The sequence below is a fragment of the Propithecus coquereli genome, unplaced genomic scaffold, assembly GCF_000956105.1.
Source record: "Propithecus coquereli isolate 6110/MARCELLA unplaced genomic scaffold, Pcoq_1.0 Scaffold194, whole genome shotgun sequence".
Taxonomy (NCBI): domain Eukaryota; kingdom Metazoa; phylum Chordata; class Mammalia; order Primates; family Indriidae; genus Propithecus; species Propithecus coquereli.
Genome location: NW_012144300.1, coordinates 3,222,950 through 3,247,658, shown reverse-complemented (window position 1 = coordinate 3,247,658; position 24,709 = coordinate 3,222,950). Strand labels below are relative to the sequence as shown.

The following is a 24,709-nucleotide window of genomic DNA, read 5'->3' as shown; positions in this document are numbered from 1 at the left end:
GTCGCCCAGCGGGCAGTGGCAGCGGGAGTGTTCCGGGGCCTCCCTCCTTCCCGCAGCAGCCGGCGCCCGCAAGCTGCCACCTCCCCAGGCGGCCCGGGGAACTCAGCCGGCGCTGGGAGGCCCGGGCGGCGGCCGCGCGGGCGCCGCTATTGGCTGGAGGGGCGGCGGAGGAGGGGCGCGGGCGCCGTGATTGGCGGGGGCCCGAGCCGAAGGGGGCGGGGCCGCTATATCGGAGGAGTGCCTGTCGCGGCGCAGGCAGTTGGGCTGCTGGAGTGCGGCGCTACAGCGGAGCACAGGGGGAGCCGGCGGGCGGCGGGCGAGGGGGTGGCGGGGACGCGAGGGCGGCCGCGGGGCGCAGGGAAGGCGTCCGCAGGGCTGCAGCCTTCCGAGGGCCAGCGCTCGCCGAGCCCGGGGCTGGGTCCGAGCCGTGACGAGGCGGCAGCCCCGCGCGCACCAAAGAGGAGGCGGCTGTGGCGGCAGCGGCGGCCCCAGCCATGCTGTGCTATGTGACGAGGCCGGACGCGGTGCTGATGGAGGTGGAGGTGGAGGCGAAAGCCAACGGCGAGGACTGCCTCAACCAGGTGAGGGCGAGGGCCGGGCGGGGACCCCGGCCGGTCCCCCGAGGCCGAGGGGCCTCGCAGCGGCGCCGGGGCGCGTCGCCTACCAGGAGCCGGGCGGCGCTGCGGCGGCGGCGGCGGCCGGGGGGGAGCGCACCCCAGGCTCCCGGAGCGCCCCCTCCTCCCCGCGGGCGTGGGGCGCGCGGCCCCCTCCCTGGCGTTCCCGGAGCGCGTGGGGCCCGCGGGGGACGCGCGCGGCAGGGGTCCCAGCGCTACGGGCGCGGGCACACTAGGCAGCCGAGATCCGCCACCCAGCCCCCCAACCCGGCACTTTCCCGGAATAAGGCGGCTCAGCACACCTGCCGCAGGTGTGTGTGCGTGATGCCCACCTGTCCGGTCCCCGCGGCTCCTGGCAGCGTCTTCTGCGTCCCAGGATGGGGTGGCTCGAATCAGGCGGCGGGCCCCGGGGTTCCTCGGCAGACAAGCCGGGCCCTTCTCTCATCCTGCTGCTGAGGCTGTTACTCAGATGGGCCATTCACCTGCATCTTCCGGATTCGCGGGGGCCAGAGGACTGTCGTTGTGGGTCATCTGCTGCTCGGTTGTCTTTACGCATGTGTTTCCTTAAGAGTGCAGAAAAACGGTTCCAAACGGTGCATAGTTGGTATGGCAGGCAGCAGTTTAATCCCAGTGAAACGCTGTGCCCACAAACCCTCTGGACCTGAGATGTTTGGAAAACCGCTTGTAAAGCTTAGCTGACACTTGTGGCGTGTTCCCTCAATGTGTTTGTTTTCTGGAGTCCAGATGGTTAAAATTGTCCAGATAATAAGCCGCCAAATCAGCTGTGCAGATTGTGCTGGTGGAGGGATTCCGGTGATTGGAATAAGAAGGAAAATACCCCGTGGTTCCTCTGAGCCTTTTGGAAGGCTACTTTTGAGGACTGCTTTTTTCCTACTGCAATGGATCATGCCCTAGATATTAAAGGAAATACAAGCCTACATGCGACAGCTCGTGGTTTAGTATCGCTTAGAACTTTGTTATTCCAGTTTAGATCAGGAATCCTAACACCGTTGAACTTTGTAAAAAGCATGCGGCAATCTTAGGCTCGGAAAGAGCCCTTGGTTGCTTTGACATGTACCAATTGCTCATCCGTGCTGCATTCATTTTTGTTTTAGGTGTGCAGGCGATTGGGAATCATAGAAGTTGATTATTTTGGACTGCAGTTTACGGGTAGCAAAGGTGAAAGTTTATGGCTAAATCTAAGAAACCGGATCTCCCAGCAGATGGATGGGCTAGCCCCCTACCGGCTTAAACTGAGAGTGAAGTTCTTCGTGGAGCCTCATCTCATCTTACAGGAGCAGACTAGGTAAAGCCACGCTAAAGTAAACCTATGTCGAAGAGATCTTTGATTCCCTTTAGAAGGGACGGTTGCACCTTCCCAGACAGGTTCACAGGCAAGGTTGTTTTGATACCGACTGAGTTCCTTCATGGCTTGTTTTCCATGGCACAGACCTTTTGTTGAGGTGAAGAGGGAGCTATGTAGTTGGCCTGGGTGCATTTTCCAACTCTTCTTTTGGATTTTCTTGTCTTTGTAAACTCAATGGGAGAGCAGGGTTGAATTCTTACAGACAAACACTTGAGATGAGTGCCATACCGCAAAAAAAAAAAAAAAAAGAAAACGACTCAACTGACTTCCTGATAGTAGCAGCATCTAATGCCCGATAGTAACCTCTGCCTCGGCAGTGTTACTATAGGTCATTGTAGACTGTTCTAACTGAAAGCAGGAAACAGTTCCTCTTGGGTTACTTAAACTTAGTCAACTTCTTCAGCCTAGTATCAGATTACAGTGTGTAGCAAAGAGCTCTGTCTGACTTTGTGCAGCATTTTAAAAGTTTTTTAAGTTTCTTGAAAACTTAAACTCTTTTAAGACCACTGTAACTGAATTCCAACCCACAGATATATTACACATAATTGTTGAGCTTAGGTTGTTCAATTTATCTACATTGTAAAAAAAAAAACAACCCACCAGCGGTGGTAGACAACTGAAGCATGTGGTTTCATTTTTCAAACAAAATGTGTTTTCCTCTGCACTGACAGTAATACTTTTCACAAGGATGAGCCAAACCAGAAAAGTGGTATTTAATATTTATTGCTGAAATGCAAGAAACTTCAGTCTTAACAGTGGTATGTCAAAAATAAAAAAGGAAAATGACTACTTTTAAAGACATGGCAAACTTTAGACCTAAGTTCTAATGTTTGTCATTAATCCTTTGGCTTGGAAATTTGCCATGCATGTGAAAAATGTGTTTCTGAAAATTTTGAGTAATGATGAGTGAGCATTATCCTTTAGGAGCTTTTACTGTTTTTTGTTTGTTTACCAAAGGACTGATGGAAACACATTTTGAAATACTGTTCATTTGAATGAAACTCTCTACTTTGTCTTGTTATGAAGCTTTAAAAGTTGAAGGCAAATGTTTGATTTTGTTTCTGAAGGAAGCTGGTATATTGAATTCTTAGCACTCCTGAAAACATCTTGCAAAATATTCTATTCAAGTGATTGCATGCTTAAGGATGTTTTAGCTGTCTGTATTTTTTTTTCTTTTTTGCTTAAAGCTGGTTTTTGAAAGCTTCTACTTTGCACTTCACTGTCATAACTTGCAGTCAAGAAAGAGAAAAAATATAACACAACATATTGGAATTTTTATTGTGTAGTCTTATTGTGATTTTGCTGTTATTTCAAGACCTCTAGATGAAACCGACCCAATTTTGATAACAAAAATATATTTCTTAAATATGCAGAAGCTTAAAGGACCAAATACTTACTTAAACAATGGCTGCAGTGATAATAGCATAATACTTTTGTTTTATGAATGTATTCAGACTTTATAATTGACTACTAGATGGTCTCTACCTGTACTTTCCTGTAATTGGGTTAATAACTATTATCAAATCCATTTTATTCATGCAAGAAATAGAGACATTTTATGAATTAGAACTTGAATCAAATTTCCTATTTTGGTTTTCCTTTATTGACTCAATTGACTTTGACTCCTGAGATTCATGGCTAATAGAACTGAAAGAATGTACATACCTAGTTCAACTAGGTAATTTTAATTGATTTTAATTTCTTTTTGAAATCATATTGAAAAGTTAGTGTGATCTTAACATTTGACTTGCTTTAGTGGATTGGCGGAAATACAGAACTTTAACAAAATGCCACCGAAGATTTAGATAGGTTTATATATTTATAGCTATAATGACTGGATAAAGTGATTTATAAATAGCATTTTTACCTTTTAATTGGGATAGCAGAAGTTGTACTGTATCCAGTTTACAATTAGCATTGTTTTTATGTGCATGATACTATAGAACAAAAAATACTTAATTTTCTTAATGTTATGTTAGCAAAATAAAGCTGATTGATAAACTTCTTTGATGTTTAATTATTTGTTATGAAATATTTATATGAAATGCCTTGAATACACAATAGCTCTGTTTATGTAGTGAGTAAACTTAGCTTTGACAATCCAGTTATGAGCGGTGATTTTTGACTCTCTTCTAAGCCTTGAGGGTACATGTAGTATACTGAAAACTCATGGATAGTTTATTAAATGGTGCTGAAATATCCTGGCAGAGTTGTCCTCTGTAGACAATTAAAGTAGTCTGCTCACAGTAGACTATTGGCCTAACTGAGGGTATTAGCATACCAGTTCATGTCAGATTAGGGAGGCCATGGTAAGAATGATGGGGAGGAAGGCCTGTTTGTCACAGGAGAGCACTGGGGATCAGGCAGAAGCCCGGGTTGTAGGTCTAGCTCTGCCACCAACTAGCAGCTGTCCAGATTTCCAAGACTAAGCCTCGGAAGAGATTGTTTCTAAAATCCCTCCTAGCAATAATTTATTTTTGTTTCTGTGTCCTCTTTGTATTATTTTCCTCAACGTTTTCCTGAATACATTTCTCTGAAGACAGAACAAACATATCAAGTGTCTGGGTAGACTGGTAGAGCTCTGATCTGGCCTAATTTTAGATTTGGTTCTTCTATCCAGATTATGTTTTGCTCTTGAATAGGGACCTCAAAAGTAAAAGGAGAGTCTTGTTCAGACTCAGCTGGCACATTCCAGAGATGGAGACAGCAGGTATTTTCAGCAGATGTTTGCCATGCTGTGGATTAAAATGAAAAGTGAAACAAATTAATGTATTCTGGAAATAGAGCTGAAATAATAATCATCTTGGAAATTCTTGCCTTTCAAAGGCTTTCAGTTATTCATAGCAATTCAGACTGGATTTTGTCAACATTTTCAAAACCAGAGATTAGAGAAGTATATGCTTCATCTTCACAGTGGTAATTACACCATCTACTGCCAATAAAATCTTCACATTTCTCCTGAATTGGCCACATTTTAGCAGAGCTCTGTGGTCTTTTGCTTAGTTAAGGCTCACAAACACCTGAATTCTCTCCCAGAAAACAACTCCAGCACAGGGGATCCATTTGTTCTGGACTAAGTGTTCATGGAATGCTATAATTCTGGATGTTAAATTCCATCAAGACTGTAATGATGCAAGCAGCAATGAGTTTGACTCATCCCTTGTTAAATCTCTCCTGCCTTTCTGACCTAAGCTCCATCATCACTCCTCAGGAAAGCTTTCTTTAGCCCTGCTTGAGAGACCAAACTCTCCCAAGACATCATGTATCTTTCCTTGATAGCATTTAATGAGCTTGTAATACTACATATAATTATGTGACAATTTGTTTATTATCAGTCACTGTAATAATCTAAATTCCATTAAACAGGGAGCTGATCAACATTGTATCCTCAGAGTCTAACAAGTGCCTGTTGCATAAATATTTGTTGAATCAATGAATTAAGAACTTAGAAATAAATAAAAATGGAGTTAACTAATACTGATAATATGAATTTACTTATAGATATTAAAATGTGTGTCAATTTGCTCCCGTAAACTGAAAAGTTGAGAATATCTGAAAGAAATCTCACCATTAAAAAATATTTTGTAGTGATTATTTTCTGTTAGAACTTGCTTGGTGCTTGGCCTTTTTATCTTAATCCATTTGTGTTGCCATAAAGGAATAGCTGAAGCTGGATAATTTATAAAATGAAAAGGGTTATTTGGCTCATGATTCTGATATCTGGAAAAGTGCAAGACCCAAACACCTCCCATTAGACCCCACCTCCAGCATTGGGATCAAATTTCAAGGTGAGGCTGTGGGGACAAACATCCAAACCACAGCAGTGTTCTTTTGCTTCCTTTCTTTCATCTTCTCCATCCCATCCCAGACCATGTGTTTATTATGCCTGTTAGTTCTTATCTCAAATGAATTACCATTTGCCTGGACCTTCTATGAAGTTCAGATAGTTTTCAAGTTACAGCATCACTTTATCTAATTTCAACGAATTTATAGTTGTAAGTCCTTATTAATACAGTTTTTCCCTGTCTTCCAACACAAGTCACTTAGACTTGTGGAAATCTAGGAAAGACGACATCATCGAAACCCACCAAGCAAATGCCACATGCAAACTAAAGGCAGGTAGGAAGTGGTAATTTCAAACTAATTCAGTACTGAGTCAAGTCAAGTTGGTCCTCGCCAGTACCTGTAAATCATGTCCATAGTCATTCAAAACTTTGCCAGCATTGCTAAAGATTGCTTATATAATTTAACTTTGTGTGATTTGGGGCAGGTACAATGCTGTTGCAGCAGTATTGATCATTATAAAGGTGTCATTTACATTCTTCATATCAACCATATGCCTAAGAGTAGAATGGTACTTTTTTGGTTTTTTTTTTTTTTTTTTTTTTTTTTTTTTTTTTTTGCATGCCCAAACACAAAATAGGCCCTGGAAAGTAAAAAAGTAAAAGCAGACATGTATATTATTTCCAAAGAAAGTATTAATTGACTTTCTGATTTTCAGCGTATTAAGTTTTTCTTTTTGTTAAAACTGTAAGATGTTTATATTATTATATGTATGTATTTTAGCCAGGGAATTCCCATCTGGGCACCATCTCTTTTTGAATTTCTGACACTTATATATTTGCATGAAATATTCAAAGAACATTTTTTAAATGTCATTTTAAATAAAATCTGAGCATTCAGAGGCACTCAGGGTCAGACTTGGGGTGACCAACGTTGAGCAGCTGCAGGGACACTGGGTATGTTTATTTTCTGAATCATGCCCAGTGTGGTCTGTTCCCCACCCTCTCTGTACCAGCAGCAGGATCTAGCAGGTAACTGAGGATGTGAACATAGTTAAAAAGATGATTAGATCCGAAAATTACTGACCCTTCCCTGCCTTGTGGAATAAATGCACCTATTAGCACTCCTGGCTTTCTAGATTGCAGAGAAAGAGATTGTGGTTAACTCTTTTAGACTATGAGATTGCCTAGATTGGTGTTTGCTTAGGAGAGGTGTCTACTGAGATTGAATAAACACGTTTTTTAGAAGTGTAGATTTTCTGGTTTCAGGTAATAGTGTTCTTCTGGTGTGGGTTGTAATCCCATTTGAAGTTGGGGATTTCCCCTGCTGCCACCCTCCACATCTTTCAACTGCTTTAGAGCCAGAGGAGCACGTTTATCAGTGATTCCCATTTTGTACTGGGGGCTTTAAGGATCTCCTTATGCCTGAGAAGAGACCTAACGTGGTGATTACCTGGTAATTATTTGGCTGTGACAAGTCTCTTAGTTGCAAGCCCTCCACAAAGAAGATAGATGTGGGGGTTCATTTTAGGTATGCCTATTCATTTTAATTCTCAATCTTGACCCTAAGGGATTTTCACTAGTATTATTTTCTCAAGCTCTTGTGGAAATTTTCAAACATACAGAAAAGTTGAAGATTTTTACTGTGAACACTCATATACCCCCACCAAGATTCTATTAATAGTTTACCATACTTGCTTTATTACATATTTATCCATTTATCAGTTCCTCTACCCATTCATCAATCTTACTTTTTGATGCATTTCAAAAATAAGTTGTGGGTAAGTACCCTTCCCCCTGAACACTACAGGATGCATGTCATTAACTAGAATTCAGTGTTTGCATACAGTTTTTTCTTTTGATTTAAAACTTACATATAATGAAATGCATATATCTTAATTGTACCATTTAATGAGTTTCAACAAATGGATATTTTTGCTTAAACAAAACCCCTATCAAGATTTAGAACATTACCATCACTCCAGAAAGTTCCCTCCTGCCCTTCTGCAGTCAGTCCCCACCTTTTTTTCTCACCCCTGCCCACCCTACTCTGCAACCACTGTTGTATGTTTTTCTACCATAGATTAGTTAGTTATGCCTGCTCAACATGGTATATCAAATCATGCAAGTATATACCCTTTTATTTATGGCTTCTTTTGTTCATCATAAATTTTTTGAGATCTATCCATATTGTATATATTAGTGATTTGTTTCTTTTTATTGCTAAGGTAGTATTCCATTGAATGAATATACTATTTGTTTTTCCATACTCCTGTTGATGAACACCTGTTTTCTAGCTATTATCAATAAAGCTGCTGTGAACATTCTAGAGCAAACATGTTTGCTTTTTTTTTTTTTTTTTTGTAGACTCATGCTTCCATTTCTCTTGAGTAAATAAATACCTACCTAGGAATGGACTAGCTGGGTCATAGAGTAGGTAATTGTTTACTTTTATAACCAAGTGCCAGACCTGTTCCCAAAGCAGTTATACTCTTCTGTATTCCCATGAAGAATGGAAGAGAGCCCAGTTCCTCCACAGCCCTGCCAGCCTTCTGGTGGGTGTGTAGTGGTAGAGTATTATGTTTTTAATTTGCATTTCTCTGATAAGTAATAATGTTAAACACTTCTTCATGTGCTTATTTGGCCTGTCATATATCTTCTTTTTGAAGAATCCAAGTCATTTACCCATTTTTATTGAGTTGTTTCCCTTTATTTTTGAGTTGTACAAATTCTTTATATATCCTAGATACCAGTCCTTTGTCAGAGAGATGATTTGTAAACATATTTCCTTCTGTGGCTTGCCTATTTTCCTGATGCCTTTTTAATTTTGGTGAAGTCTAATTTATCCATTTTTTTGTTGTTTCTGCAGACTGTGTCCTGAGAAACCTTTGCTACCCATAAGTCATGAAGGTATTCTCTCATGTTTAGTTTTAAAAGCATTATGGGTTTAGCTTTTAAATTTAGTCCTATGATCCATCTTGAACTGATTTTTGTCTTACTAGAATTTAAGATAGAAGACAGAAAACTCTTAGAGCGATTCTGTTTTGATTTCATAGTTTTAAAATATAACTTGACAGTCAGAGTTTGATTTAAAATAAACTGATGTGGTTAAGTGACTCATTGGACTGAGGCAGGCTTTCTGGTGATCCCAGGGGGGTCTGATGAGGCGCTGATGAACCAGTCCTGCCTTTCCAGTTGTGCCTTTTGGGAGAAATACAGTTCAATTATTGGTAACTGAGAATTTTTAAAAATAGCTACTAAGCCATTTTAAAGAAGTTTTAAGTTAGTTACCTGAATTTTGATTTTCATTGTGAATTTGGATATAGTTATTTTACAATTGTCATAAAAAGTTCTTCAAACTGGTGTAGCTGGTGAGATAACTGGAGGGCAGTAACCGAGAGTAGGCACGATGAACAGATCCACAACTCCCAACTCCTGAGTGGTTTGCATAAAGTTCTACTCTGATTGCTACGTGATTACTTCATGAGACAAGCCAGTGTTTAGAGGAGAGTTCTCTGATTATAACTCTTAAAGGATAAATGATCCAACTTCATTGCTTCACACTATGAAAAGGAATTCATTTTTTTCCAAGGACATGCAAACTGTAAAAAAAGAACTTTTAAAAGAAGAAAATTTGAAGTGTATATATATATATATAAAGAATATTTGATTGTTTCTTAAAATTAAAATTTGGCGTATCCTTACATTCACCCCATTTTTTAAAATCTTCCATAATGCTGCAATAAGTGTGAGTTCATTTGTACTCATGATGCCAGGACATGAGTTAGAATGTTTCACCTTGGGCCCCAAAATGTGATCCATATATTGAAAATACCCATTTTCTTAGTAACTGTATAAAACTTAAAGGAGAATCATGAACATCAAGGTGTAACCCAAAGAATGTTTAGAAAATGCAATTTGAGCTTATGCCCATAGGATATATTCACAGACATTTGCTTAAGACAAAGTAATTTTTTTCGAAAAGCTTTCTTCCTGTTTGTGATTCTAGCATGTAGCCTATGTTGACTTAGATGTCATCCACTTTTGATCTTTAGTAGAAAAGAATTCACTGCAGGCACAACTTCTTTGACTACATTTACCTGTTTTGGTGTTATTGGTAACCTTTCGCCCACTGTACCAAAAAAAGGAGGAGGAAAAACCCAGGAGCCAGACAGAGTCCAGATGGTTAGAGGAGAAAATCATAGAAAATACTTGACTCAAAATCACCCATAAATATTGAGCCATCGTTGAATTCCTTTTTGGAAATGCGTCTCTGAACTCTGCCATCCTCTCTTGGCAAGAGCACAGTAGAGTTTGCTGATAGCTCATCATAGCTGGTGCCCTTTGCTGCCAATGCTCCGCTGTGCTGTTCTCCTGGAGAGCGTACACTTGTCACCCAAAGCCAGTTGGTGGCTGGAGTTATTTTGATATGGGATATGTCCCTGTGCTCTAAAAGGCTGTAAGTTCCATCTAAAAAGGAACTGTGAGACATGTTCACCCTGTAATCCCAGTTTAGGCCTGGGTGTAAAGGCAATGTGAGACAAATATTTGTTGACTTGAAATGCAAAGGTTGCTTTCTAGCCATAAATCTGCAAAATGCAGGGGACACCTATCAGAAAGTTTATGTTGACAGTAAGGATGATTTTTCATGCTTGCTGGGTATTGTCTGCCATCCAGCCTAGAATGTGGGTTATGTAGAAAAGGCCAATTGTCCCCTGCCCACTCTCACACACCCCCAGCCTTTTTTTTTTTTTAATTCTGACTCATATGCAGAGAAAGGATCAGCATTACTCTTGGGCTGCTGGCCACCTGTTTACATTTTGTTACTGCTTCTTTGCCTTTGATTTTGGCAGCTGTCTCTCTAGAAGTAGGCGTGGATAGTTTGGAAAAAGAAATTGAATCAAGTTCAAAACTCTGCTTTTGCATGCTATACTTACTATTTAATAAAGCAGGAACTAGTCTCTAACTGTATGCTTGGAAAATAAGTTAAAAGACACTTTTATATAAGCAGGAAATAAATTAAAAAGATGTAGTTTGTGGTGATATCCTTAAAATCTTTCAGCACATGATTTCTTTTTTAATGTAAGCATGGATTCAGATTTTAGTTTCCTAATAGCACACCCCCGCTTGAATACGGAGCCCGAGGTACTGTTCTCCAGGGTAAAGTTTTCCCAGTGGTCATCTACAAAGCCTTTTGCGGCCTAAAGCAGTGTTGTAACACTATGGCTTTCTGAGCATGCTAAACCTCAGTCCTCAGATAGCTATTTTAAAAAACAAGTTATTTTTGTGGTGATTTCTTTGCCCCAGTGGGGGCTCCCTTCTCAGTTTAGCAGTATGTCAGAAATACTTTAAAGACTAGCAGATGTTTGGGTTAATAAAAACCATGTTTATCTTCTTTCAGGCTATTATGCATTCTTACTGTCATTTCTTTATAGGGGCTTTGGATAAAGAAACAACTGCAGTATTTGGCAGAGTTTGATCATTTCAAATATTTTTTTATCATTATGGAAGGCACAAAACGTTGAACTTAAAAATTTCTTAGGTAAAATAAGATTAATGGCTCTTGTCAGCCTGACATTTTCAGACGCTCAAAAGAGCCCTTCCTTATGTTTGGAGCCTCTCTTTCTCCTCCTTCCTTTTCTTACCTTGCTCATATACTTACCTCTGCCCAGAGTGTCAGGCACAGGTATAGCACATCGATAAAGGCAGTGTTGAGGAGTGGGGAACGGAGCTTTTATGTAGTGTTCAGAGCACTACCAGTGGTCGTAATACATTTGTTAGTGAAAGAAATATTGTGGCAATTAAGCGTTTTTGAGAGGAAGATTAAAGCTTCACATTTGCAAGAGACACATTATAATCTAGGTCAATCCTTCTTGTTAATTTAAATACCCTCTTCAGAGTTTTGGGCAGTCCAAACAATATCTGAATTTTTCTAGGAGTTTCTAAGTATGACATACCTTTTCATACATGTAGAATATAGTATTGTATACAATTAGGACAGGCTCAAACGGAATAAAACTAAGGTTGGAGTATAAACTAATCGCAGACAGTATGCAGTTTCATGTACATTTATGGAGCTCTCTGATGTTCAACGTGCTTAGGAAGTGGGTTTACATATAATAGTTACACATGTTCTCATGTCAAACACTATAATAGAGGAATAGATGGTTTGCATGTGATGTAGTCCAAAAGGGTATCCAAGTGAGGGAACAGAAAGGATGGCTGTCAGGACAGAGGGAGTAGCAAGACCAGACACACAGGGGCACGAACATGCTTCCTGGGTTTTCCAGAGAGAGGAATTGTCCCTTCCCTGGGACATAGCAGCTGGAGGGAGTACCAGGAGACGTGGCTGGAAAGCTGGAGCCAGATGGTGCAGAACCCTCAGTTCCGTGCTAATGTACTTCCTTGGCAAATGGTGGGGATCCCTTGAAGGATTTTGAGCAGAGAAATGACAAGTTTATCCTAGAAGCAAGCAGCTTGGAAGGTGGGCTACTGGCACAGAGTCTGGAGGAAGAGCAGCTCAGAGAATGGTGTCAATTCTTGCTGCAAGTGGTACCAGGAGGTACAAATGGGGAGGATGGAACTGGATTTCGAGTTTTCAGAGACAAGAAAGTAGATGAGAATAGGATGTAGAGTCAAAAGTGAGTCTGTAGTTTCTACTGGGAGAAAAGGTGGGCTTAGGAAAGAAGACAGCGAGTTTGGTTTTGGATGAGCTGAAAGTGAGGTACTGAAGAACATGCAGGTGGTGAAGTCTGTACAAAGTTGGATGTTTGAATGTGACCTTGGGAGAGAAGCTGGGGCTGAGATGAGATTTGGAGTCAGTTGAATAGAGGTGAGGATCTTGTCTTTATTATAGTATTCCTTAAGGTTATGTCAGAGTTCATGTCAAGATAAGATTTTTCTGATTAAGATAATTTCTTTTAAAACATTACAATGCAGAAAATTGGGTATAATTATTTTATATTTTGTAGCCTTAATGTTACTGAACTTGTCTTAATTAGGTTTGTTTTGTTTGGGTTACAGTTTTTATTCCAGAGAAACTAAGTCCTTATTTTTATTTTGTCTTAATACTAATGATAAAAAAGTGTTCTTTAACGTTAAGCATTTTCAGTGTGACTTTTTAAAGAGCTCTGTTTTCCTTACTTAAAAGTGATTGTGAAATTGCTAAGCAAGTCAAGTTTGATACCTGGTTATCCCCGAGCATAACCTCATCCTCACGTTGCTTTGCAGACATATCTTTTTCTTGCACATCAAGGAGGCCCTCTTGGCCGGCCACCTCCTCTGTTCCCCAGAGCAGGCAGTGGAGCTCAGCGCCCTCCTGGCCCAGACCAAGTTTGGAGACTACAACCAGAACACTGCCAAGTATCACTATGAGGAGCTGTGTGCCAAGGAGCTCTCCAGCACCACCTTGAACAGGTGAGGCTGCAGTCAAGCTTACTGTTTATGTTCATAGAGCTATCAAATGAATAAGCATTTCCAGAAGAACATGAATCTATGGTATATACAGGAAAGTTGTGAGGTTAAGACTGGACATTGTGCAATTTAACCAGTTATTTTCGAAAGATTCGTTAACCTTTTATTTGAGAAACTTATAAACACAAACAGTCCACACAAATAAATGCCCTTATGAAATGCTATATACCAAGAATCTTAAAAAGCTCTGACCTTTTAAGAATGCAGTCTATCATGTACATTGATGTTTTTTCTTCATCCCAGCAAGAATTAAACCAAGAGGCCTAACATATAGGCATCTTTGTCATCTATTCCTGCATGACGTTACCTCAAAACTTAGTGGCTTAAAACAACTGGAATCTGGCCATGGCTTAGCTGCGTCCTGTGGCTCATGAGGCTGTAGTCAAGCTGTTGTTGGAGCTCAGTTTCATCTGAAGCCTCAACTGAGGGAGGGATCCACTTCCACGCTGACTTGTGTGGTCTCTTGTCCAGCTTCTTTCCCTGGCCACGTGGGCCTCAGGCAGGGCTGTTTTATGACACCGTGGCTGGCGTCCCCCAGAGCAAGTGATCCAAGTTAGAGCAAGAGAGAATACCAAAATGGAAGTCATAATCTGTTTATAATTTAATCTCAGACGTGAATGGCATCCATGACTTCTACCATATTCTCTTCAATAGAAGCAGGTCTTTCATCTAGCCCACACTCAAGGGAAGGAAATGACACAGGGGCATGAATACCAGGAGGTGGGATCATGAAAGAGCATGTTAGAGGCTGCCCACCACCATAGAGAAAATGAATCCTGTATTTTCTTCAGCTGCAAATGATCTAATCAATCCCTTATAATGCTATATTATAATGGAATTATAAAGTACATGTAGACAAATGCATGAGAAATTCCAACATAGAAATTTGTCTTAGGTATATTTTTAGAGATTTTCCATAATTCTTCTAATTCATCTCTATCCAGTGTCTAAGAAGTTTTTTCTACTGAATATTTAATAGTCAAGGTCTTGAACAGTGTCTTAGAAGTATTTTACAGTAAGTTTGCTAAATAAATGAAACCTCAATAATATATAGTTTTAAGTTCTTGTGATTCATAAATGACAATGTCAGTATAACTTGCTAGTGAAAATTATATGTTTATTTCTAAAGACTGTGTAGGTTAATCTCTGTACAATCCTCTGCCCTTTTGGTGTCCTACAGCATCGTTGCAAAGCATAAGGAGTTGGAGGGGACCAGCCAGGCTTCGGCTGAATACCAGGTTCTGCAGATCGTGTCGGCCATGGAGAACTACGGCATAGAGTGGCACTCCGTGAGGGACAGCGAAGGGCAGAAGCTCCTCATTGGGGTTGGACCGGAAGGAATCTCAATTTGTAAAGATGACTTTAGCCCCATTAATAGGTAAGCCAAGTCTTACATTTTTTTAGATTGAAGCATATGTATGTATCTGTAGCTCTCAACATGAAAATAGAAAACGGAGAGGGATTTACTAGACAGTCATCTCTTAGGAATAAAAAGTTTCATTTTGGTATGTACATTAATTTTATTCAGGCCTTAGTAATCAGTTAATTTTAAGCGCACAATGAGGCAGAGTTAATATTTTTCAAATAAGTCATTCACGGCCATAAAAATCTCGTTTTTCACCTCTACATGCACATGTGCATACACCCAAAACTTGCTCCCCCATTCCCTCCACGTATACACAACTGCTTTTCAATGTGCCTTTACAACTAGGGAGCAGCGTAGTGATATGATGGCCCCAGATGAACAGTCTGGTTTTTCTGCTGGGTCATGAGCAAATGGGGATCCTGAAAGGCACACACACTGTGACGAGGTGCTCCTTTGGGTGTGCTCACATCTCTCTTCCCGTCTCTTAGGATAGCTTATCCTGTGGTGCAGATGGCCACCCAGTCAGGAAAGAACGTGTACTTGACGGTCACCAAGGAGTCTGGGAACAGCATCGTGCTCTTGTTTAAAATGATCAGCACCAGGGCGGCCAGCGGGCTCTACCGAGCAATAACTGAAACACATGCTTTCTACAGGCACGTATCGCTATTGACTTGGTAACCTTAGCGTCGGTCGCAGCTCTGAGATTTAGGTGACAAACAGGTTTCTACAAGTTTCTTGTATTGTTGTGTCAGTGAATCTACTACAGAGTCGTAAGAAGGGGCTGCTTTGAACATTTTGTCTCTGCGGGAGCAGTGGAGTCCTTATTGATGTGGTCCTGCTTTACCCAGAGAACGTGCATGTGCGTGAGCTGCACACACACGCTCCTCTGCTTGCCTCTTGCCTTAGTTCCTTCTGTCACTTCCTCCCCCTGAGATAGCTCTGCAGGGTCAGGCCTGTCGGCTGCTGCTTTGTCCCTTCCAGCGGAAGGATGACACAGGTTGTCTTTTCTTTCTGGGAGAGTGGCTATCCTGAATCCTCACTATGTATGTAAGGATTTTTTAATGACAATATCGATCCCCTCCTTTCAAAGGGTACGTTAAAGCCGAGTTGTGATTGGACTCAAGTATTTGGAAAATTAAAGCTAAGAAATTTCATTGGTAGGCAACCTAAAAGCTTCTTTATGTTAAAATAGACACACAAATTGTGGAACGGAATGGGAAATTTTGTAGACATTTTTAACATAGAAGCCAAAATGTCAGAGAAAAATGTCCTTTTTCCTGTAAGCTGCTTTGGACTGTAGCTCATATCCTGGAGAAGGTGGTATGTGTTCACTGTCTTCTATATTTGTGGCTGCTTTATCAGAGGTAACGTGGAGACATTTGAGAAATGCAGAAGGGGAATCATTCAGATATTTAACAGACATAAAACTGGTAGAACTTACTTTCACACATGCAAACAAGACTATTATATGTCTGCCAACGTGACCATTCTTACTGACGACAGCGAAGTATGGAGCTGCCTGGGCTCTTTGGTGTTAAAGTAGACGTTCAACCTTTTCTTGCAGGTGTGACACAGTGACCAGTGCCGTCATGATGCAATATAGTCGCGACTTAAAGGGCCACTTGGCGTCTCTGTTTCTGAATGAAAACATTAACCTTGGCAAGAAGTATGTCTTCGATATTAAAAGAACATCAAAGGAGGTATACGACCACGCCAGGAGGGCTCTGTACAATGCCGGGGTTCTGGACCTTGTTTCAAGAAGCGACCAGAGCCCTCCAAACTCACCTCTCAAGTCGTCAGAAAGCAGCATGAACTGCAGTAGCTGCGAGGGCCTCAGCTGCCAGCAGACCAGGGCGCTGCAGGAGAAGCTGCGCAAGCTGAAGGAGGCCATGCTGTGCATGGTGTGCTGCGAGGAGGAGATCAACTCCACCTTCTGCCCCTGCGGCCACACTGTGTGCTGCGAGAGCTGCGCAGCCCAGCTGCAGGTAGGGCGTCCGCTGGCCTGCTTTGCCTGCAGGCTCGCCCGTCCCCCACTTAGCAGCTAATGAGTGCCTGCTAGGCGCCAGGTACTGGCTCCCTGACACACAGACGGGGGATGCCCCTCATCCCCCAGAGAAGGGCCTTGTATTTGGTGACTTAAAAGGCATTGCCCTGTGGAAACATACTGGATTAGCAGGCTATTTTCAACAGCTTAATTATTCCAAATCCTGGCCGCCTTTCAAGTTCTGGGAATGAGGCTAGGATTTATAAGGTAACTCATCTAGTTAGTGGCTAGACTGAGGACTGGAATCCAGACCTCCCGAGGCCTGGCCCAGGGCTGCCTCTTCCATTTCATGTCGCCTCCCATTTTCTGACACTCAGAATGGTCTTTATTATTATTTATTTAAGATTTTTGGGAAAGAGTACTTAGATTTTTGACTTCTAGGTAACTCGAGTTATCCGTAGTAAGTTGTTTACTCTGTGATTTTTTTTTTGTGATTAATTTCCCTTTATTACTGCATATGCTTTAAGGGCATATGGATTGGCTGTGACTTATTAGCAAGTCAAACTAATTTTAATTTAAAATTTTTGGGAAAGAGTACTTAGATTTTTGACTTCTAGGTAACTCGAGTTATCCGTAGTAAGTTGTTTACTCTGTGATTTTTTTTGTGTGATTAATTTCCCTTTATTACTGCATATGCTTTAAGGGCATATGGATTGGCTGTGACTTATTAGCAAGTCAAACTAATTTTAATTTAATATAAAAATAAAACAAAAGTAACTCACATAATATACATTCTTTTCACATGAAGAGGAACTTTACATTTCCACTTACAATAATTTTTTAATTTGATTTCATTTCTCAGAAGTTTTTGCTAAATTATGGTTTTATGTGAAACTAGCCCTAAATAGCATCCTTCAGAAGCTGCTAATTTCAGAGCTATTTTTCAGGCTAGATAACGAGCCCGCAGGACCCCTATGTCCTTCCTGAGAGTGGACCATGCTACTACTAGGGGTTATTTTCCCAGGAGCAGTCAAGGCTTGTCTTTTTTCTGCCCACGTGTTCTCACCCCCATGCCTGAGTCTTCCCTGAGGGCCAACGGAGGGCGCGTGCTTGCTGAGAAGCCAGCAGGAATGTAGAGCCGTTGCCTGCAGCTAGGAGCAGAGTCGTGTTCCCTGGCCGCTTGGGCAGTAGCCCAATTAATGCTGGCCAAGTCAGTCAGCTGAGCCAAGGACACACAATTTCTAGAAGGGTCTGCTGCATTACTGCCTCAAGTGTTATAATATACTCATGTAGGAACAACACCCTGCACAGAAAGAAGTCTTCAGTAATTGCTTTACTCAGTGTGCATTGTTTAGAGTTTCATTAATAACCTACTTAATTTCCTTCGGTTTATACTTTTTCACAATATTTATTTTTAAGCCCTTGTAAAGTATAAACTTTCAAAGTCATGAGAAAGCAAAGATAGCTATCAGTTGAAAGCTAGAAATCATTGTGATCACAACTGATCTAGGAAACTGAATGCAGCAGGCACTGAGGTGGGTGCAGAGACACAGGGTGCCCAAGGGTTTCATTCTAACAGGTGCTATTGGCCTCTCTTTTCCAGTCTTGTCCAGTCTGCAGGTCACGCGTGGAGCACGTCCAGCACGTCTATCTGCCAACTCACACCAGTCTTCTCAATCTAACTGTAATCTAATCTGTTGTGCATTTATTGGACTTGCCATTTTCCATGAACTGCACTATTATAAACTGTACAAATGATTAGATCGTGGAGAAAATAATTACTCCAACACCCATCTGCCATGCAACGTTTTGAAAAAAAAAAAAAAAGAAGAGAAATAAGAACACAACCGCTCCTCACTGCAAAAACATATCCATGCGTAGAATCAACTCCATTGGTGGACCCAGGAAGAGCTCTGGGACACAGACACATTCCTTGGACTTTCATTTTTTATGATCAAGTAAAGGTAAAATCTTGATGTCAGTTAAGTGGCAACACAGCCAAGAAAGTTGGGTACCTTTTAGGAAATGATGTCGTTAAGTCTCCTTAATGTATCCCAAGGTAAGTTTCCTACCTGCAGCAGATTTTGTAAGAATTAGTTTTAAGAATTTACCTGGTTCATTTTGTATGATCATGGAGCTCCAGACATTTTTAATAGGAAAATTTTTCTCAAAGAGTCGTCGTTTTAATGTCATTTCTGTTTGTATAACTTGTTCAAGAATGATTGAAGGCAAACAGATTTAAAATTCAATTCTGTGACTTTTAAAAAGTTGACAACAATGTTGTCAGATTTAAACCAGTCTGGCTAGGAGAAAGCAGATCACTCAACATGGGTGGCTTCCTGTTCCTTCTTTTCGCTCCCTCTCTCCCTCCCCTCCAAGCCTTTCGATTATAGAATGCTAACAATTTGGTCATAAGATCTCTGTGCAGTAGTCAAGCACTCCCCCGGCCTCTTGAGTTGGTAGAATATTTTATCCAGATCGAGAAGGGCAAGCATTCTGCTTGGGAAGGGGAAGCAGAGCTTACTGAGAGTCGGAGCCTCACGTGTCCGAGTGAGGGTGGTTCGTCACTTCTCCCAAGCACTCGACTCCAGCCTCACCCATCGGTGTCGCTTTGCTTGAACTATCCAGCCTTCTACAGCCTTATCATACGTATCTAGATATTGTATCCTTTTTGTGTCTGCTTTTCGGGGGGTGGGGGATTGTGTTTTTTTAAGTAAATGCTTAAATATATGGGTTGTCCCCTCTATATGTTTCAGAGGGGTTTTGGTTTTTGGTTTTTTTTTTTCGGTATTCTTAAACATGTTTCCCACTCCCACTTGGGCATTTTGGAAGCTGGTCAGCTAGCAGGTTTTCTGGGATGTCAGGGAACCTAGATGACCTTATCGGGTGCAATACTAGCTAAGGTAAAGCTAGAAACCTACACTGTCACTTTACTGAGATTTCTGAGTATACTTTTCATATTGCCTTAATGTAGCAGTAATGTGTTTATGCATTTGTTTCTTTGCACAGACATTTTGTCAGATATTAAAACTCTACTTTTTTATGGCACATATTAGCATATAAGCCTTTATTCCAAGAGGTATTTATTTTTTCACTTGTAAAAAAATAATGTTTCCACATAAATAACTCTGTTATATCCTAGAGGACTTGTGTCTTTTATATTCAGGATAATAAAGACTTCAGAGCAAACATGGGTGTTTGTATCGTCATAGTTATTGTCATTTAAGCCAGTTTTATTCATTTAAAAAAAACAAGGATAACATCACAGTTGATACCTAGTTTGGTCCTATGTGGAAAAATTGGAAATGTTTAGGATACTATAATTGAGATCATTTCACCCAGTTATTTTCTATGTTTTCAGGTTATAGGATTGGAATGTAGGGGAAAAGGGGGTAATATACATAAGCAGATGAAAAGTAAAAGTTGGGAAAAGGACCGGAAGGTATTGGAGAGGGAAGGGAATGGTGACGTTGGAAGCTAACAACTAAAATCCTGAGCTGATGCCGCTGGTGCGCTGCCTGGTCAGAATAGGTGAATGTCGGACCGGGTCCCACAGTAAGGCTCTCGGGCTGCGCAGTCTAGGCCCACGCCCCTGCGGGACTGCTGGTCTGCTGCTGCTAGGCCCCGACCACTCTGCGCATGCTACTGTGTGCTCCTCAGTGTTGCTCAGGAAATGCTTGGTGGAGTAGGGAATGTTGAACATTATGTACGTAACTGATAATTATCTGTAGCAGTTGAATGAAGTAAATTTTTTTAAAAAAATTGGAGACAGGGGGATTTGTTTTCCACTGTACCTATATCTAAGTCAATCTTCATCAACTTCAAGGAATTAACTCATTTATTGAGCACCTACTAAGCTGTTGAGCCCTGGAAGTTTAACAGCCATTGAGACATGAATGATTCAGGATGCCTATATTGTATACTTAGCCTATAAAGTGTAGTATTGTCTCTGTATAGAAGTTAGATAATATTCAAAATCCTAGAATATTAGCACGGGAGGAGATCTTAGGCATGGCAGTCTCAAAATGCTAGCCAGATGGACGGAAGGGTGGGTGGATGATAGGCCAACAAATAGATAAGATTTCATCTTGGTCACCCCACTAGACCATATGGACTCCTTAAGCTCAGTGACTGTACTACCTGGTGGCATAATAGAACCAGAAGGGAAGTGCTGTGGAGGCACAGGAGGTAGTGACTAATTCTGCTTAGGGCCTTGACATTCTTGTTGGACAAGGAAAGTACATGGCTGGCCCATGACTGCATATTAATGTAGTGGTAAGAAATTAGGCTCTGAGGAAACACGTAATGTAGAGTCGCAGTGGTGGGCAATCTTGAATTTCAGCTCATTGTGGACTTGGTTCTCCACTGCCTTCAGAACAAGGAACTTTAGGGACAGGGATGGCAATCAGATCTAGTTCTTGTACAGAGAACTCCTAACAGAGGGGAGGAGAATGTACAAGAGCAGGAAGAGAACTCGACCATCAACATGAAAAGACTGAGACAGAGTCTAAAAAATCTTCAGAAGTATGGTCAGCATTAGTGGGCCAGACAAATCACATAAAAATTCTGTTTCTAGCCAGGTGCAGTGGCTCATTCTTATAATCCCAGCACTTTGGGATGCCAAGACAGGAGGATACCTTGAGGCCAGGAGTTCAAGACCCTGTCTCTACAAAACACAAAATTAGCCTGGCAACAGAGTGGAACCCTGTCTCTAAAATGATAAATTAACCAACATTTTTTAAAAAATATAAAAATAAAAATTCTGTTTCTAGCTTGGAATAGTCTTCAACAGAGGGACAAGCAAGGGAGCAAGCCAAGGGGTAGGAAGGGAATTGCATGGGTTTGGGACGTGGTGCATTTGAGATGCTTGGTAATGGGCAAGCCTGGAGTCAGCTGAAAACTTGGTTTGGAACTTTCACAGGATGGTACAGGTAAGGAGAAGCACTTGGTGACCATTACATTTAATTATAGGGGTATTAAAGAGGGGAAAGAATAAAGCTGAAGATGGATCCCTGAAATGACCTACATCTAAAGTAGACAGTGAGAGGATGAAAGAGTTTGAGAAAGAACAGACAATGGGGTAGGAAAAAGTCAAGAGAAAGCTAAGCCAGGAGACAGCTTCAGAGAGGCAGCAGGTCAGGTACCTTGAGGGCTGCAGCAAAATCAGTGGGGCAGAGCACCAAGAAAGCCATAAAGTGTGGCAATATTAGGAGGTCCCGGGACCCAAGAAAGCGTGGGTACATTTTCAGAAATGAGGGGCTACCACAAGGATGCCAGATCACAGTGAGCTGAGCATAAATGTAAGGCAAGGATGCGGAAGTGATAAATGAAGGAGATGGTATCCCATGAGGAGGCAGGGTGGAAGGAAGTGTTTGGGGTTTGTATTAAATGGGAGGGCTGAGTGGGCACAGAGGAGGCCAGGGTACAACAAAGGGAACAACAGAAATAAATAGAGCCTGAACCTTTGGGACTCTGGAGAGTTAAGCCTCAAGAGGCTGATCTGCCAAAGATTCAGTTTAAAGGACTTGAACAAAAGCATTCTTTCATCTTTTTATTAAGGGTTGCAGAAATCAATGGTGAAGCTCGAAATGTTTTCCCCACCCTACCCCATTCCAGTTGCCTACTCTGCATTTATCCTGTCACAAGATGGGGAGTCACTGAACAATGAGGCTCAGATGCCCCACGGGAGAGAACACACGTGTGGATAAAGCACGCACTCTTCCAAGAAAGAACAACTTGAGAAAGAAACGCTCTGCGGAACAGGAGTGTGGGGAAATTTCCAAACACAAGATCGGAAAAAGCGGCGTATGCAGGAGTCACTGCGCATGTGCCGGAAGGAGGGGTGCGAGGGATGCTTGTGTGTTTAGAGAGCACAGAATAAACTAGGAAGGCTGAAGTTTTCAATATACAGCAGGTCTTTGAATAGTGTTTCATCAATGTTGATTAGAAAAAAAAAAAAAACAATTCCCACTGGCGCCACTGTCTGTGGAGTTTGCACGTTGTCCCCATGTCTGCGTGAGTTTTCTCCGAGAACTCTGGTTTCCTCCCACATCCCAAAGCTGTAAACGTTAGGTTCGTTGGTGTGTCTACATGGCCCCAGTGTGAGTGTGGGTGTCGTGTGAGTGTGTCCTGCAATGGGTCGACGTTCTGGCCAGGGTCGGTTCCTGCCTTGCTGCCTGAGCTATAGGAATAGGTTCTGGCCACCCTCGACCCCGAACTGGAATAACTGGGTAAATTATCTGACTTGTTTTGATTATCTTAATGTGCATATAACTCACCTTGATTTCAATGTTTAATGTTAGAAGTGTTTTTGTGATCAGAAATATGCCATAGCAACTTGACTCCTGTTTTTATTAATTAGCCTGTGGGAAACTAGTCTGGTTATATATTGTTCTGCTTAAAGTGGCAGTTTTCAGAACTTACCAGCGTCGTTAAGTGAGAACTCAGCATGGTTTTACAAAGCAATAGAAAAAGAAGCCTTAATAGAGTTTGAGAACAGTCAGAATTTAAGACAAAATTCAGCCATTCTTGTTTTCCTCATTGCTTATCATATTTAGTGCCTTCACACAGAAACCCTGAAACATTGCACATTACTTTTATTCATATTTGCAGAGTCTCCTTGAAATGAGTTTATAAAAAACTACAGGATATTAAAGAATTAGCCCTGTGCCTCTTAAAAACACAACTATGTCAGGATCAAACAAATTACACGGATTTGTCACACCTGCTGGTTGCTTAAAGCAAAAATACACTTTAAGCAAAAGCTAAATTTCTGTTTTCATAAAGTTTGCGATAGTGCCAAGGGAAAGAAAAAACTTAAAGGGGTAAGCCCTTTCTTCCATCAAGGAGTGATTCTTCTAAGTTGGGAGGAAGGTATCTATGCACCGCTATGAAACAAAAAGATAATATTTAGGTTGTTGCAAAAGTAATTGCGGTTTTGGACCAGTGAATTTTAAATCATTATAACTAGGCTCAAACACATCTTTATTAATCAAAATAAGAACCATTACAATCAACACATTTTTGCCAGTGAGAAATAAGTTTCTTTATTCCTGTACCATAAAAATCTGTGCTTTGGGATTCGAGGAGCTCTTGGAAAGCATTTTCTGCCTCCTGCTGGTTGTGGAAGCATTTTTCCTGCAAAAAGTTGCCGAGATGCTTGAAGAAGTGGTATTCAGTTGGCCAGAGGTCAGGTGAATGTGGCAGATGAAGCAAACCTTTGTAGCCCAATTTGTTCAACTTTTGAAGCATTGGTTGTGTGACGTGCAGTCGGGCGTTGTCGTGGAGAAGAATTGGGCCCTTTTTGTTGATGAATGCCCGCTGCAGGCGTTGCAGTTTTCAGCGCATCTCATTGATTTGCTGAGCATACTTCTCAGATGGAATGGTGTCACTGGGATTCAGAAAGCTGTAGTGGATCAGACTGGCAGCAGACCACCAAACAGAGACCAGGACCTTTTGGGGGGGCAAGTTTGGCTTTGGGAAATGCTTTGAAGCTACTTCTTGGTCCAAACACTGAGCTGGTCATCGCCGCATGTCGTATAAAATCCACTTTTCTTCACACATCACAATCCGACCGAGAAATGGTTAATTGTTGTTGCGTACAATGAGACAAGACAACACTTCAAAACAACGCTTTTTAAATTTTCGGTCAGCTCACGAGGCACCCACTTGTTGAGCTTTTTCACCTTTCCAATTTGCTTCGAATGCTGCATGACCGTAGAATGGTCGACGTTGAGTTCTTTGGCAACTTCTTGAGTAGTTGTAAGAGGATCAGCTTCAATGATTGCTCTCAATTGGTCGTTGTCAACTTCCGATGGCTGCTACTGCTCTCCTCATCTTCAAGGCTCTCGTGTCCTTTGCAAAACTTCTTGAACCACCACTGCGCTGTACGTTCGTTAGCACTTCCTGGGCCAAATGCATTGTTGATGTTGCAAGTTGTCTCTGCTGCTTTACGACCCATTTTAAACTCGAATAAGAAAATCACTCGGGCGGGTGTGGTGGCTCACGCCTATAATCCTAGCACTCTGGATGGCCGAGGCGGGCGGATTGTTAGAGCTCAGGAGTTCGAAACCAGCCTGAGCAAGAGTGAGACCCCGTCTCTACTAAAAAAAAAATAGAAATAAA

The 24,709-nt window shown here is 41.6% G+C and overlaps 1 protein-coding gene across 1 annotated transcript; it reads left to right on the top strand.

Annotated features, from left to right (window-relative positions):
* Window positions 1-257: 257 nt before the first annotated feature.
* Window positions 258-19,774, top strand: MYLIP (myosin regulatory light chain interacting protein). Its single transcript, XM_012643273.1, has 7 exons — window positions 258-581; window positions 1,730-1,920; window positions 12,993-13,178; window positions 14,416-14,613; window positions 15,090-15,254; window positions 16,166-16,586; window positions 18,189-19,774. Exons 1-7 carry the CDS (start codon window positions 495-497, stop codon window positions 18,276-18,278), a joined length of 1,338 nt encoding a protein of 445 aa, XP_012498727.1. The 5' UTR covers window positions 258-494; the 3' UTR covers window positions 18,279-19,774.
* Window positions 19,775-24,709: the final 4,935 nt, after the last annotated feature.

Coding starts and splice junctions, on each gene's coding strand:
- MYLIP (XM_012643273.1), top strand. CDS start 495: ATGCTGTGCTATGTGACGAGGCCGGACGCGGTGCTGATGGAGGTGGAG. Junction 582..1,729: donor GCGAGGACTGCCTCAACCAG/GTGAGGGCGAGG, acceptor TTTTTGTTTTAG/GTGTGCAGGCGATTGGGAAT. Junction 13,179..14,415: donor TCCAGCACCACCTTGAACAG/GTGAGGCTGCAG, acceptor GGTGTCCTACAG/CATCGTTGCAAAGCATAAGG.